Genomic DNA, 16,053 nt, shown 5'->3' with positions numbered 1-16,053 from the left:
GATCGATCAACAGTCATATTCAGTAAATTTGAGAAATTCAAATAATTGATTTACCTATTCGCTTGTTGATAGAAGTTCCCATTCTTCGTACATTTATCTCATACCATTCCAACTCATCTGTGAAAAGGTTATAGAAATGTTTGTCTTGGTTGAAAAACTTATCTCACTTTGTTACTAAAAGATGAATGTGGGGAATTGTTTCCTTGATGGATGACAAACGTATGAGATTACCGAGATTCGGAAGTTCGTAAGTTCACTCATTTCATAAACTAATATGTGCTATGTGTTGGGAAACATAGATGACTGGATATATAGGTAACGACTACTCCCTAACAATGAACGACATACAATCTTCACATAAATCTGTCGTATACTATTGGAATGAAACCCTTGATGTTCGAAAGATTTAGGTCAGTATCTCTAATGCACTGTGATTTATGATCTTTAGCAGACAAGGAAAATCACATAACATGATATCGGTTAGTAAATAATGTTAAATATTGAATAAATGATTCAGTGCATAAGAGAGATAAAGAAATGATAACTTGCGTTTATAAAGTTTCATCAATTTTTCAGTATTATCCATTTCATTTTGTGAACATTTCACTTCTAGATATCAGAGAAATTCAACATGTCAACTACTGATTCACACAACAAGTAAATCATGGTCATAGAAATGCATCATAAAGGAGATGGTAGAATTGAAATGTTTATAATTGATCTTGTCAATTGCATATGCGTATAGAGGTGTAACTATCTCCCTTTACTGATATAAAAAACATGACTTAAACAAAGTAGGATCCGTTTGTCATTTGAGGTTATAATTACGAAGTACCGACACAAAAAAAACTCATTATAGGCTCACTGGTCATTAGATTGGAAATGACGTTTCCATAGTTATATTGGGGGGTGTTGACCAATATATCAAATCATGTCAACGATGAGAGTTTTTATTCATTATGCTTGTTCGAAGATTACACAATTCCTCTTAAAATTATTGAATTTGAAAGTGAGAACGATCGAAAAATGAGTCAGTGATCTAAATACGTCTTACATGTCATGAGACATGAATCAAATTTTTGTTTCCCATGATTGGTTGACAATGTTTAAGAGATTGTGACAAGCATTAAACCATGGTGCAGTGTTATCTGCTTTCATCCATAAATGAATCAGATCATTCCGTCTTCTTGCAACACGACTTAATTTTTATCAATTCTAAGTCACATACTCATTAAGTCAATAACCACAAAACGCAAGGTAATTGTAAGGACTAGTTTCGAATACCAAGGATTCCAATGGTCATCTTCGCAATTCTGTTTCTACTTTGATAGTGTTGGAACAAAGCCACAATCCAAATAGCTTATCAATCGAAATAGATCACAATCAGAACACTATGTTAATGGCAACTAGTCAAGTATGTTTGAAGTGAATTTTGGTCAAATAAAACATTTTATGAATAATCGAATACACTCACCCTTTTGTATGGTTATACACAGAGACAGAATAATGATGATACCGTTGTATGCCATTGAATGATTTATGATTCTGATGTTTCTACTCATAAAACGAAGCCATCTCTATTCTTTTATATAGTGAATACAGAACAAAATTGTTATCACCAATCACATTTTAATGAAAACAGTAAAATATTTGAATAACTAAGTATGGCGTTTTATCTGATGATTTCAATAATCCATCTTCATCGTCGTTCCAAATACAAACACTCACACTCATAGAGATCGGAAGTATTTCTTTGATCGTATTATCTTTTGTTATTTAGATTCAATTAATGGATCATTGTATAACAAAAAACCAAAACCAGAATAGTTCTATCTGAAGTGTGCCAATCTTCTGTCTGACTAACATTGATATGCTCAAAACATTCTACAGAAGTTTAAAAAAGGTCATCTGACTGAAGAAATATTTCTTCTCAATTAGTTGTTCATTAGGGCTCTATTCAAATAGCTAGGTTGTACAAATCGATACCATTTAGATGATGGTGAGTCCAGTTACCAAGGTCATTGTCAATTAGTATCAATATTTAAAAAATTCAAATCATAACAGAAGTGAGTCTCCATAATCACCTACCTAATTATCACAACTAGTTACATAAGAGGAACAATGAGAATGGCAATTAACTATAAATATATGATGTTTTTGTTGCTATTGAAAATATAGAAACAATTTCAGTAGGATTTCTGCAATAAAAATAGACAATGAGATTGAAGCTATCAATGCCATGGTTGGATGTGATAGTTTCAAATAAATGAAGCTTTGGATAGATATTTAGGAACCGAATTCAGTTAAACCTAATACCTAGTCACTTTGTAATCGTAGCAATCAACTACTATCATCATGTAGGTAAATACATAACCCTCACTGGAATTACTTTGATGTTGTGAGCTTTTCCTTGGGAAAATCTGAATTGCTTGACAACTTAATCTACTCTAGATAACTCTCAACATCAGATCTCAAGCCTTACTGTATCTACCGGAAGAAAAAGAAACAACAAAGTAGAACAACTGGAGAGGTATAAAAGAAGCACTTACTTCAACGTGACAATAGATTCTGGGTCGCAACAACCATCATCATAAGAAAAAGATCTCCATCGTAACCCTAGACAAGATTCAAGTAAGGAATAACAAGGAGAGAGTAATTAACAACAGTAGAACACGACCAGAGAAATTCGAGGTACAAACTGAAAACACAGTAGCAAACAAGCAGGTGAAGAAAATCTTTAAAGGCGTTAGGCTGACAATTATGGTAGAGATAGCAACAACAGCGGAAAAGGCTGTAGGAGAAGCAAATGTGATACAAGTATATGACACGGCGATGAGGCTGACAGGGTGATATAGTAAACCAGAGAGACAGGTTAAGGACAAAGAAGATAAAATTTAATGAGTTCATGAAACGTGCAAAGGACACTACAAATAACGATTTTACAACATACCATTCAGAAGACACATCAGTAATAATACCAATACTACTGCTACTACTAATATTACTTATAATAATTGTAATAATAATACCATTACTATTAATAAAAATTTTATTAATATTAAAAATTTATTTCTGGTTTTTTGTACGTGCACAGTTTAAGGTTGTTTACCATTACTTTTTGTCTACCATCCTGTTCAGTTCAATCTTTTCAACCTTATGCTGCCAACCATTCTATTTTTCGTTGGTGTTACCTATACTACTTATATCTGTCGATACAAGTAGTATACACCACAAAACTGACTAAATCAATCAGTGGAAATCTGCCAACCATAGAGTAAATATATCATATAAAAAGCAGCCATTGATTTATCACCGAGAGATATAACCTTGAAAAGTCTAAAGATATGAGTCAATGGTTCGAATTCGATCATATTTCTCAACAGATTGTTGTTTACGCAAAGACAAAGCAGGGCTTTGAACGACGAGGGTATCAGAGGTCAATTAAGGTCTACCTTTCATTCAATGCGTATGTGCATCTTAAGCTTAGTAGTGCAATATCGGATAGCGATTTGTCTGTTAGCCTGTTCAAAGTTGCCCGATAGTTCATATATCCAAAAGAGGCTAAATTGTTCATATATGACTTTCAATTTGGTAAAAAGCTTTCATATGTGTTTCTTTTATATACGTCATCAAGCAAATTCAAAAGATTTTCGGCTGTGTTGTTATCACTGACAATATTCAATGAAGCTTCTCGCTCTCATTATCTAGAATAGCATTCCATAAGTTAATTACAATAAAACGATTGTTAATTAACATAACACATTCACCAACACATCCGATAGGAATCCTACATGGTATACTAACATCTTCAAGGAGTGTGTTATTTAATATGGGAGCAGAAACACTGATAATAACTGAAATTAGTTTATCTATTCTTTTATCAGTAGTAATGATGATGAAACGAACTAGTAAGTCAGTTATAAATAACGAAGAATCTTGAACATCTGTGCATCAGTCCGACTTACTACAACACCATATCACCAAACCCAGGTGAAATGATTCAGACAAATCCTGGGGTAGTAACAGTATTAGGTGGGAAAACAGATTAGATATAGATAATAAAATTAGTGGAGAGTACATGAATCTGTGGAATTGATCAGATCACATGGAAATAATAATTCCTTGAAAACTAATGTCAGACGTCATTATTGGAAATGACAGCTGAGAGTACATTTGAAATAATCAACTTCAGTCAGTCAGTTAATAACTCAGTCGAATACAACTTAGGACTAGGCACATATATGCATCGGTTCAAGTTGTCATACCTCATTGGCACAACTAGATGAACACTAAATTCATAGAACTAGTTGATTCAATGGTAGTAATATTCAAAAGAAAGTTTGTGTATAAGGACATAATACAGCAAGAAATAAACAGCTCGTATAAATAAAGGTATAAAGCAATTTTAACCCCACGGTGTTTGGGAAGACAAAGACTGTATATATCTACACTTTTGTGATGGATTCTGATATATATCACCAACAATCTCCAAACATTGGTTACAATAGTCGCGCAGACCTCAAACACGTAGTGTGCATCTACCAACATGGCTGAGACCAGAAGTTAATGACTTGAACGACTGATGCTACACTTTGGTATAGCCGCCCCTAACGTGTTACACGGACATCAAAAATCACAAATATGATTTCCATCAACTCAGTAACCAAATACACATTTTTCTGTGTACTTGAATCTTAGTCGTGCAAATTGAGGGTAACGTTTGATGCTATATTTATTAGCTGTCCAAAGTGGATTAATTAAAATACTGTATAATTGTACATCTGGATGATTACCAGTCAAATGGTTCAACTACGCAAAACAATGGTCAAGTTTTCAACTTATATTTCAATGAAATTTACCAACCATTCTACACAATCCAATAAATCAATCGTTCATAAATTATATAAACATCATTGAGTAATTGATGATGAAGCCAAGTATAATAGAATCGATAAAAGGGGATTGGTAATGTTGTGAATTTGGATAGAATGAGGAAGTTAAAGGACAAATGTATTAGGCGTACATAGTCACTGGACAGTTTGAGATAAAATATTTGGGGGAAGGCTCAACATGAACGAAATCTAAGACCATATCAGTCTATCAAAATACTGACCACTGACTTGAGCAGCTCGAAAAAGTACATAATTCTCGGATAACAACTGCATGATAATAGTAATTAATGTTTGAACACCTTAAGGTGACCGGTTTCAGTTATACAAATTCACTGATCAATCGACTTGCTCCTTTTATCTAGAGGTCAATGTCTAACATCCACATTACCAACCTGGTAGTTCCATTATGAATGAACAATGTATCGAGCACATATTTAATAAAATAATCATAGTTTATTTATGTTTCACACTTTTATAAGCCATATAAAACGTATTCAGGTAAGATAGTGAGAACTGCTCCTCTGCGTACTTGCACTCATCCAACCTACAGGTAGATCCAGGCAAAGGTTTTCTATTCTTGCTGAAATCTCGTGATTCACTTGTCCATCAGGATTTATGAAAAAATCGAAGATAAATGAAGTGGTAGACACTACCCAGTACCTCAATCCGAACGAAGTAGATAAGGTTGGCAAGGACCAGTCCTAGAACCAACCGTTGACGTCTACTGATAAGGAGAAATGCATTCCAACCTTACTTGCGTCATTATTCATGGCATTCTGATCATTATGAATTCTTTCATCTGTCTTTATCGAACAAAAGTATGTTATCTATTGTTACACCGAATCAACTAGTACGTCTCAAAATAAGAGATTAAATCTTTGAAAAGTAAACACTGGGAAAGAAAGCATTATTTAAAATCAATAGATAGCCGACGATAAAGTATCTTTTTGGCACGCATACAGGTAAGATATAGTAAACACAGTTAAGTCAGCGACAAACTATCCATAAACAAAAAGACTGTTAGGTCCTGTGTTCGAATCTCACGATGCGGAATCGTAGATGCGCACTGTCACTGAAGAGTCCCATAATAGGAGGAAACGGTCGTCCAGTGCTTTCAGGTTTTGCATGGTGATCTAGCTTCAATGGACTCATGATTTCAACTATCTATGTATATATCACTTAAAGAAATGTATGAATGATATAGAATTACTAAAAATAGTAGTAAATGACTTACTTCAACTAAATTGTATGATAAATTACAATTGATCTTTCGTTTTTTACAAATTTCAGTTAAATTATCTGAATATTTATCCACTGAGAACAATTTGTTAGTAGCAGTAAAATAATGAATATTTGCCAAAATCTTTTTACCAGACCATTAAAGATAAAAAAAATAAGGAATTGAGAAGAACAACTTGGATCTATATACTGGGGGAAATATTGGATATCAGTTAAAAAGAAAACAACCGTTGAAAACTTCGAATGAATCAATAGATGTTTCATCCAAGAACGCCCCCATATGCCCTGGTACCTCTGACAGTGGGGAGAGTCCGCTCTCCCTCTCCAAATGTTCTCACATGGTCACGCATATATAGCCCCTGCCAGGGAAGTCCTAATCACTACCTTCTCGCACCAAGGGTGTTGTTTACGAAATTGAGAGGACGAAAAGCGAATGGGTTGATGGACACGGAAAATTTACCTAGGGGAGTTGGAAAACTCTCATTCCAAACCAATCGTGTATATGGGTTGGCTCCAGTATCCTGATGGAACGAATGGAGTATGAACCAATTGTTGGTCACCGGCTACCATGTGACTGCATCTCTTTACGATGCTTCACTGCCTTGTGAATCAGATCTTTAGGTCAAAGGCTCCGTGAGTGGCCCCCTAACAGAACCACGTGCTTCAGTTTGGGCGCCCAGGAAGTATCACAGCCCTCACACAAATCAAACGAGATTTGTGCGGCGCATATTTATCTGGTGCTTCCTTGTACCGATATTTATGCATTTAAATAAATAATGAATAGATAAATCATCCAAGAATGGAGCTTTGAAAAATAAATATCATGTTACTGAATATAAGATGATTCGTCAATGAGATCTATCTACTTTACAATGTTGACAGTCACCGTTACAGTGCAACTTGATTATACAACGATCTACTTCAAACAGTGAAACATTTTTCACGAGTTTACTAATTGATGATAATTTCTCATTGTCTTAACTGGTATTGTGATATGGGCTACTTATATCGACATAAGTAGTAAATATCGTGAGACAGAAATAGACTATATATGGCAGCAGAAGATTTAGAAGGGAAGAATGGAAACAGAAGGCTATTGGTTTGAAAGTGCAGGAACAAAGAAGCTTTAAACAATTAATCAACATTTTACAAATGATGTATCAGAGTATGGTTTTTCCATGTTAGCAAGTTACTAATTTTTGGGCTGTATGCATAGTATTATTATTATTATTATTAGCTTTATTCAATATTATATTATTTGGTACAAAATCAAATTCTCAGCATAAAGTATTTCAACATGTTTACGTTTTTTATTTCTTCGCTGCTCCTGATGTTAAACATTCATTGATCGCTAGTTGGATGTCAGCAGTTCAGTCAATCGACATATGAATAATGTATGTTCTTTTTGCTGCATGTTCCCAGCAAACACGACATCTGTGATTAGGCCTTTTGTAACTTTTACAGCGAAAGGTTGTACAGTTTTCAGAAACGCACCGGAATAGGTTGTGTGCTTAATAACCATAATTATGTATTAAAACAAACAATATTAGATAACTTGTTGAAATATATAGATGACGGGAAACAGGTAGCCCAGATGTTTAAGCAGGCCGCCTTATTTGTTGTATGTTGTCCTCACTGCTGTTCTCATCCACCACAGAATGATTAAATACTTCCGTTATATAAATGTAAACATTGGGCACTAAATCGACCAGTTTTTGTCAGTATATGAACTCGTTAACAACCAGTATAAATCTACAGTGTGAAGAATGTTATTCGAAATGCTCAATGAGATTCAAATTTGCACGATAGGAGAACACTATTTGTATTGATTTATAATAATAATATTTAGTGAGATAGTTAACATTAATTCATCTATATATATTGGTTATTTCGATCTCCCCATTAATGTTTAGCACTACAATTGATCAGTCTCTTATTGATATATGTGCATCTTGTGCATATTGGCGGCCTGTTTAAACATCTGGGCTACCTGTTCCTGTAATCTAGATATTTCAACAAGTTGTCTGATTTCGTTTGTTTTAATGCATCATTATGCCTATTAATCGCACAACCTATTCAAATGCGTTTCTGAAAAGTGTAAGACCTTTCACTGTAAAGGTTACAGAAGGCTTAATCAGAGATATCGTGGTTGCTGGCAATATGCAGCGAGAAGAATGTACATTATCCAGATGTCGATTGACTGGGCTGCTAAGTTCTAACTGGCGATCACTCAATATTCATCATCAGGAAGGACGAAGAAGTAAGAAACGGAAACTTGTTGAAGTACTTTGTGCTGAGAATTCTATATTGTACCAAAAATATAATACTGAATAAAGCTAATAATAATAATAATAATAATAATAATAATAATAATAATAATATGGCCGCAATATTACCTTACGTTACAAGAATTATAGGCAGAGATGAATAATGGTTAGCAGTGGCTTAATAGTCTCACACGCGAATGCGAGACCGAAAGTGCAGAGTTCAAATCCCGGATTGAACACCAACTCTCGGTTGCAGGTACAACCAGCTGACAAGTTTTAATATAATGTTTAAGAGTATTTAAATTGTAGTATAAACTAGTAATCTCAGAAATAACACAATGAGCACGAATAAACGTTCTGTTTTTGGAATTCAAAATCAAAACAGTCATCAATGCAAGGGAATGACTGATTCATTCAAACATCACACCTTAATAGGATGAAACGCGCGACTTGGATCCCATTGTTGACTACCATCCATATCTGCATACAATGATAATTATTATTAGTTTACAAATTGTTGAGAGCGAAAAATTATTTTGGGACTAATACTCTGATTTAATAAGGGACACTTTTAATGTGTGCATTTGTGACTACACTGATGAATGGGCCCAAGACTAGCGGCAATCATGTAATCTTTGCAGCAATCGTTGAGTGCATTGACAGAAGGTGGGTCATGTTAAAATTGACATTTATAGTCGATGAATAGTGTGTAAGCAATTTTTCTATTCTACACTTCAATACATGATGTTAAGTGATTGGAGCAATCTACTTTATTATACAACCGGTCATTTGATTCTATTTGTTTCTGAATCCATTTGGGTACATGTTTGTACTCCTTTTTTGAGATCACAATTACTACTCCCAACGCATATGTAACCACACACATTTAAATTGGTAATCACAGTGAGATGTGGCACAATCGTTTCCATGTCTTTTGGGTTTTCGATTAAGTATGTCCATTCATTGATAATGACTTCTGCTGCGCAATTCGTTCTCTTAATGACTGATTTCAGCCTTTGTTTCAATAAATAGCCATTTCAATCACCTATAAACGGTGAGGGAATGTAGACAGGCTTTATTCTGCCAAGGTTATAGTAGGTCTCAATATACCGTGAACTTTCCATCCATTAATCAATTTAATGGAATAGTCATTTTCAATTAATGTTTTATTTAACAACTTAACTTCTTCATCAATAGCGTCGTTTGTGCAAATACGATCAAGCCGGTTAAATAGTCACCTTATCAAACCCCATTCCTACTGCAAAGGGCAATGATTATAATAACTAAGGTATTAGCCTATTCAAGTTGATCTTTTAAAAATGGATCTTTTGATTGAGTCATCTTCTTGTCTACTTAGAAACATATCCAGGAAGGAAGGCATAGTGTCCTTCTTTTTCTTGCATAAGAGGCTGATGTGGTTTTGGAGAGTGTTAAGTTTATTCAATAAACAGTTTTATCCTTTTTTCTGTCACAGACAACTGAGATACAACTAAGATACTTATCTTGTATAAAGTTACATGTTTTCCATCAGGTCTTCAGCCACATTTTCAAAATGTGCCATGAGCAAATTTGCTATTTATGGTCTTAACGGACTACCTTCAGCAAGTCTACAGAGAATACTTATAAAATCTTCTTTGGATAGGATCCAGCAATTTAGTTAGTCATTTAGCTAGGCTTTATGTAGGTGGTCGGCACATTGTTAAAATTGAACGTAAAGGAATGTTTGATTTGTGAATTCCAGGTAGTCAGAATAAATGAGGCTATCCAGAACCCATGGAGTTTAGAAAACCAAACTCCTCTTTATCAATAATATTTATGGGTAGCAATCTTTCTAAGTTTGAATTTATTCTTGACTTCCAATTTGGCATCAGGCATAAATTTACTTCCTACTCTGAGGATGGATAACTCCATACTTTTATTATTCACACCTTTTCATGATAAAAACGTCTGATGTTATATCAGGCTTTAACAGGACAAAATAAGGATTTTTTGATAGTTCTATTAGTGATCTAAGATGCTAGTACGTTAATATTTTTCTCTGCACTGGTCCAACATCACCGTAAATTCAAGCTTTTGTTACCTGAGTATTAATACAGATTTCGGCAAAACTCATCACTATCAATGGGGAATATCGAATTCCCGCCACTCATATCTACGGCTACGTTCTAACATCCAATATCTTTGCGACGATTTTGAACAGTTGTATTTAGTACTACTACAACACACATGAATGTTTCATCTTGTCTTTTGCACAGACCTCAACAATTCGTGCAGCATGTGACTACCAAGTCATTTTTACCTACATAATAACTCCATTGCTTTTAAAGGGAATTGTGGCCTTCAGCAAGTATATATTTTTTATTCATGGCCCTTTGAATCTACGCTTCTGCTCCTTGTTTGTATTTGCTTGTGTGTATGTGTGTGTCACTCATTGTTTTATCCCGTTCCTGTCCCTTTGTCACACTGTGGTGGTCGATATTCTACATTATCCTTAAACATCGTATATTGTTCGTCCTGATAACCGTAACTAGATAACGCCTCGATGGTACATAAATCAGTAGGCGAATACGAAGGGTTGATTGCGTTTATTGTTGGACCACGCACAGATATCCAAATTTACAGGCACGTTAAGAGAGAATGAAAGAGTAGGGCCGTGAAGCAGGCGAGTGAGCGTAAGAGTCGAATGAGCGAGAGAATAATCGATCAGGTAAGCGAGTACAGTACAGAACGGTGCAGTGAACAGGATTAAGACGTACATACATATACAAATTGAAAAGCATGAATCATTGAATCAATTAAGCGAATAATAGTAAGGCTAGCAGAATGAATACATGTCTAGGCAGTAAGCAGTGCTCAAGCGTACATTATAAAGGTACAATAGCATAGATAGGTTATTGTTGTTGTACGAATGACTGGCCGTTAAATAAGTTAACGAAATGGGTTAACCAAATTAGATGTAAACAAACGCAATTGTATGTGAGCGACTATAACACTTCAAGTATTTATATTGATATACATCAGCGATAGTAGTGAGTAGTAAAAGTGAGTTGACAGGCTTGCCTTAAACATTTCAGTTTCACTTTGGAAAGAACAGGATGCATGATAGCCTGTGTTGATTCTGGGAATGATGGTATTTCAGCTGATCAAACTTTCTTTTGAAAGGGTTGATGGGTGAAGCCTCAACCACGTGCTGAGGTAATGAATTTCACTCGTTAATGATTCGATGAGAAAGCCGATATTTATCTGACAAGTAATTTATTTTATGTTTGTGAACGTTTTCGGAGCGTTTTCGTCAATTCTCTGTTTTGGAAGATAAGAAAAATGAGGGCAAGTCAAGTTCTAATTTATCACCAAATAAATTAAAGACTGTAATCGAGTCACCTCCAGTTCTTCGGTATGACAGCGGGAGTATGTTCAGCTTAGCCAGTCAAATATCATACGGGAATCAGCTTACGTGCTGTTCTTTGAACCTTTTCATTTTTGAATTGTCCCTTACATGCTGCATTGTTCTGTCATTCCTGTTGTTAGCATGATTGCTGCCAGTTTCCTTCTCTATTCTCTTCATCGCAATTTAATAAACCATGGTTTCGCAGGTATTCCATTCTTCACATCAAATTACCCTAATGACATTATAATTCAGTGTTTCTTTATCAGCGTTACACTCACTGTTTATTTACAATAACACTCTGTGAATTTTAAACAACATTGTCTCGCAATCACTTTCAATACTCGATTAGGTTTCTTAACCGTTTTCGTTACTTTCGCGTATTCATTGCCTCATCTCCATATTCTCATCACTGAATGAAACTGTTGACTTCCACAGATGTCTGATTCAGTAATTGAACACAACATAGAACATAATATTAGTGTATTCTTATTAGGACGTCAACGAATAGCTATGATAAATCAACAATCTTATATCATATTTGCATATCATGATTTTGTCGAAACGACTTTCAACATTACTGGCTATTAGATAACGAATAATTCAGTGAATGGATTGTTCATGTGATTACAGTGAACGATGAAATCAAAGACTGAATCTCCCATTGACTATATCCTGTATGCGTGCCCAGCACAACAAGTATCCTCTCTGCCCATTGAATTATTACTACTTGTCCTTTCCACTTCAATAATACATATTCGTTTAAAAGATTTTTGTATTTTGATATCTTAATCTCTTAACGCACTAACTATCAATAGTAATTGATTGGATGCATCCTGATGATGTGGTTGAAAAATGATTATAAATAACTCTTTTTGTATCACTCAATTATCATATTCTCCATAACATGTTAAACCTATGAATCATGAGTTTACATACTGAAGTGCACAAAGTTGTATAATTTCTAACTATTGACAAACTTCATCTACAAATTGAAAATCGTTCATTGAGGTAATTTTGTCGGATTAAATGCTGTTCAGTTGTTTGATTATGAATGGAATAATTTCATCAGTAATTATTCGAAGATCCAACTGTATGGATTGTGTATACTCAGAATGTTATCAATGAAACATTTAAATGAGACATGCATTCATGATATGATTTGTTAAAGCTGAACAACAAAGAAACCTAATTGCATCATGAATGGACTTTACGTAGTGAACTTTTAAGAGAGTCGGGAGAAATGGTCTGAAGACATATTTGCAAAGGTGAACATAACAAAAGAAATATTTGCCGACTTCCTGCTTATTCAGTGAAGAATGCATCTTCAAACATATATGTTTATGTTTGTAATGACATGCCATGTTATATGTGACAACTAAAAGTTGTGTCGAAGTTAGTGTAATAGACAATATGAAAATGAGATGGAAAAACGCCAAAATATGGAATTTGTTACATCTTATCAAACATTCAACTTACAAACTCAAATCTGAAATATCCATATTAAGTATTGAAGTGACATGATTACATGAATGTATTCAATGTATAGATGTGCTCAAGAATATTCTATAACCAAACAGATATTAGGGTGTCTGCACACGATAAAGTTATGGCTAATGAAATGAACTACTGAATAACGATAAGTAGTGTAGCTCCTCTGGGGGTTGCTGCCGGTCCCAAGCCCGGGTAAAGGAGGAGGGTTGGGCATGGGGTTAGCGACCCCATCCCGTAGAAAATCAACTCGCTAAAAAAACGCTAACCAGAAAAAATCATTCAAACCATTTAAACTCTGCCCTGGGAGTAGAAGGAATAATTATGACGTCTCATGATGAAAGCCGAGTTCATTCGGAAGTCATGAGGCCGATGCACCTTCTTACAACCAGAGCAACAATTTTTATAGGTACATGGAATGTCCGGACAATATGGGAGACCAGAAGAGTCTTCCAAATTGCTACAGAAATGAGAAAATACAACCTGGAGGTGCTTGGAATCAGTGAAACACATTGGACGCAGGTTGGACAACAACGACTGTCTTCAGGAGAACTTCTGTTATACTCCGGTCATGAAGAAGAAAATGCCCCACATACACAAGGAGTTGCATTGATGCTGTCCAGAAAAGCACAAAATGCACTTATTGGATGGGAATCTCATGGACCAAGGATCATCAAAGCCTCCTTCAAAACAGAGAGAGAGGGCATTAAAATGAACGTCATCCAATGCTATGCGCCGACCAACGACTACGATGAAGACGCTAAAGACCAATTCTACGATAGGATGCAGTCGATCTTCGAGAAGTGCTCAACCAAGGACCTGACCATTATGATGGGAGATTTCAATGCCAAGGTTGGAATGGACAACACTGGATACGAAGACAACATGAGACAACATGGACTGGGAGAAAGGAACGAAAATGGTGAGAGATTTGCAAACCTATGTGCCTTCAATAAACTGGTCATAGGTGGCACCATATTCCCACACAAAAACATACACAAAGCCACTTGGATTTCACCGGATCACACTACACAGAATCAAATCGACCATGTCTGCATCAACAAAAAGTTCAGGAGGACGATGGAGGATGTGAGAACCAGAAGAGGAGCTGATATAGCATCCGATCACCATTTGCTGGTCGCCAAGATGAAACTAAAACTCAAGAAGCACTGGAAAACGGTGCGGACAACATCACAAAAGTTTAATACGGCTTTTCTTCGAGATGCTGACAAACTCAACAAATTCAACATAGCCCTCAGCAACAGGTTCGAGGCCTTTCATGATCTACTCAATGGAGAGGGAACTACAATGGAGAGCAACTGGAAAGGTATCAAGGAGGCAATCTTTTCAACATGTCAGGAGGTTCTAGGCCAAAAGAAGCACCATCACAAGGAATGGATCACTGTTGGTACACTGGATAAAATTGAGGCAAGGAGGAACAAGAAGGTAGCAATCAATATCAGCTGAACAAGAGCGGAAAAAGCCAAGGCACAAGCCGAATACACAGAGGCAAACAAGCAAGTGAAGAGGAGCATCAGAACCGACAAACGTAAATATGTGGAAGATTTAGCGATGACAGCGGAAAAGGCTGTAAGAGAGGGAAACATGAGACAACTGTATGATACAACAAAGAAACTTGCTGGAAATTACCGTAAGCCAGAAAATCCAGTGAAAAGCAAGGGAGGCAAAGTAATCACCGACATTGAAGAACAACGAAACAGGTGGGTAGAACACTTCAAAGAACTCTTAAATCGACCAGCTCCACTGAACCCACCCAACATCGAAGCAGCACTCACGGACCTCCCAATCGATATTGGCCCACCAACAATTGAAGAGATCAGCATGGCCATTAGACAAATCAAGAGCGGCAAAGCAGCGGGACCAGACAACATCTCGGCAGAGGCACTGAAAGCAAATGTAGCAGCAACTGCCAAGATACTACGCATCCTCTTCAGTAAGATTTGGGACGAAGAACAAGTACCAACAGACTGGAAAAAAGGACTTCCGATCAAGATACCAAAGAAAGGCGACCTCAGCAAGTGCGACAACTACAGGGGCATCACTCTTCTCTCAATACCAGGAAAAGTCTTCAACAGAGTATTGTTAAACAGGATGAAGGATTCCGTGGACGCCCAACTTTGAGGTCAACAAGCTGGATTTCGTCAGGATAGATCGTGCACAGATCAAATCGCAACTCTACGTATCATTGTGGAACAATCAATCGAATGGAATTCATCACTGTACATCAACTTCATCGACTACGAGAAGGCATTTGATAGCGTGGACAGGACGACAATATGGAGGCTTCTTCGACACTACGGCGTACCTGAGAAAATAGTCAATATCATACGGAAATCCTATGATGGACTAAACTGCCAAATCGTCCACGGAGAACAACTCACCGACTCGTTTGAAGTAAAGACCGGTGTTAGGCAAGGTTGCTTACTCTCACCGTTTCTCTTTCTCCCGGTCATCGACTGGATCATGAAGACGTCAACGACTGGAGGAAAGCACGGGATACAGTGGACAGCGGGGATGCAGCTTGACGATCTAGACTTCGCAGATGATCTGGCTCTTCTATCACAAACGCAACAACAAATTCAGGAGATGACGACCAGTGTAGCAGCAGCCTCAGCAGCAGTAGGTCTCAATATAAACAAAGGGAAAAGCAACACTCTCCGATACAATACAACATGCACCAATCAAATTACACTTGACGGAGAAGCTTAGGAGGATGTGGAAACCTTTACATATCTGGGCAGCATCATTGATGAACACG

The 16,053-nt window shown here is 36.2% G+C and overlaps 1 protein-coding gene across 1 annotated transcript; it reads left to right on the top strand.

Annotated features, from left to right (window-relative positions):
- Positions 1-14,710: 14,710 nt before the first annotated feature.
- On the top strand, positions 14,711-14,827 carry Smp_198950 (fras1 related extracellular matrix protein; the record flags this gene model as incomplete). Its single annotated transcript, XM_018798387.1, has 1 exon — positions 14,711-14,827. A coding segment is annotated over one exon (117 nt), but the record flags the coding sequence as incomplete, so codon positions are not given.
- Positions 14,828-16,053: the final 1,226 nt, after the last annotated feature.

Source organism: Schistosoma mansoni, assembly GCF_000237925.1.
Source record: "Schistosoma mansoni, WGS project CABG00000000 data, supercontig 0154, strain Puerto Rico, whole genome shotgun sequence".
NCBI lineage: Eukaryota > Metazoa > Platyhelminthes > Trematoda > Strigeidida > Schistosomatidae > Schistosoma > Schistosoma mansoni.
Note: the sequence above shows the minus strand (reverse complement) of the source record. Positions and strands in the feature narration are given on the sequence as shown.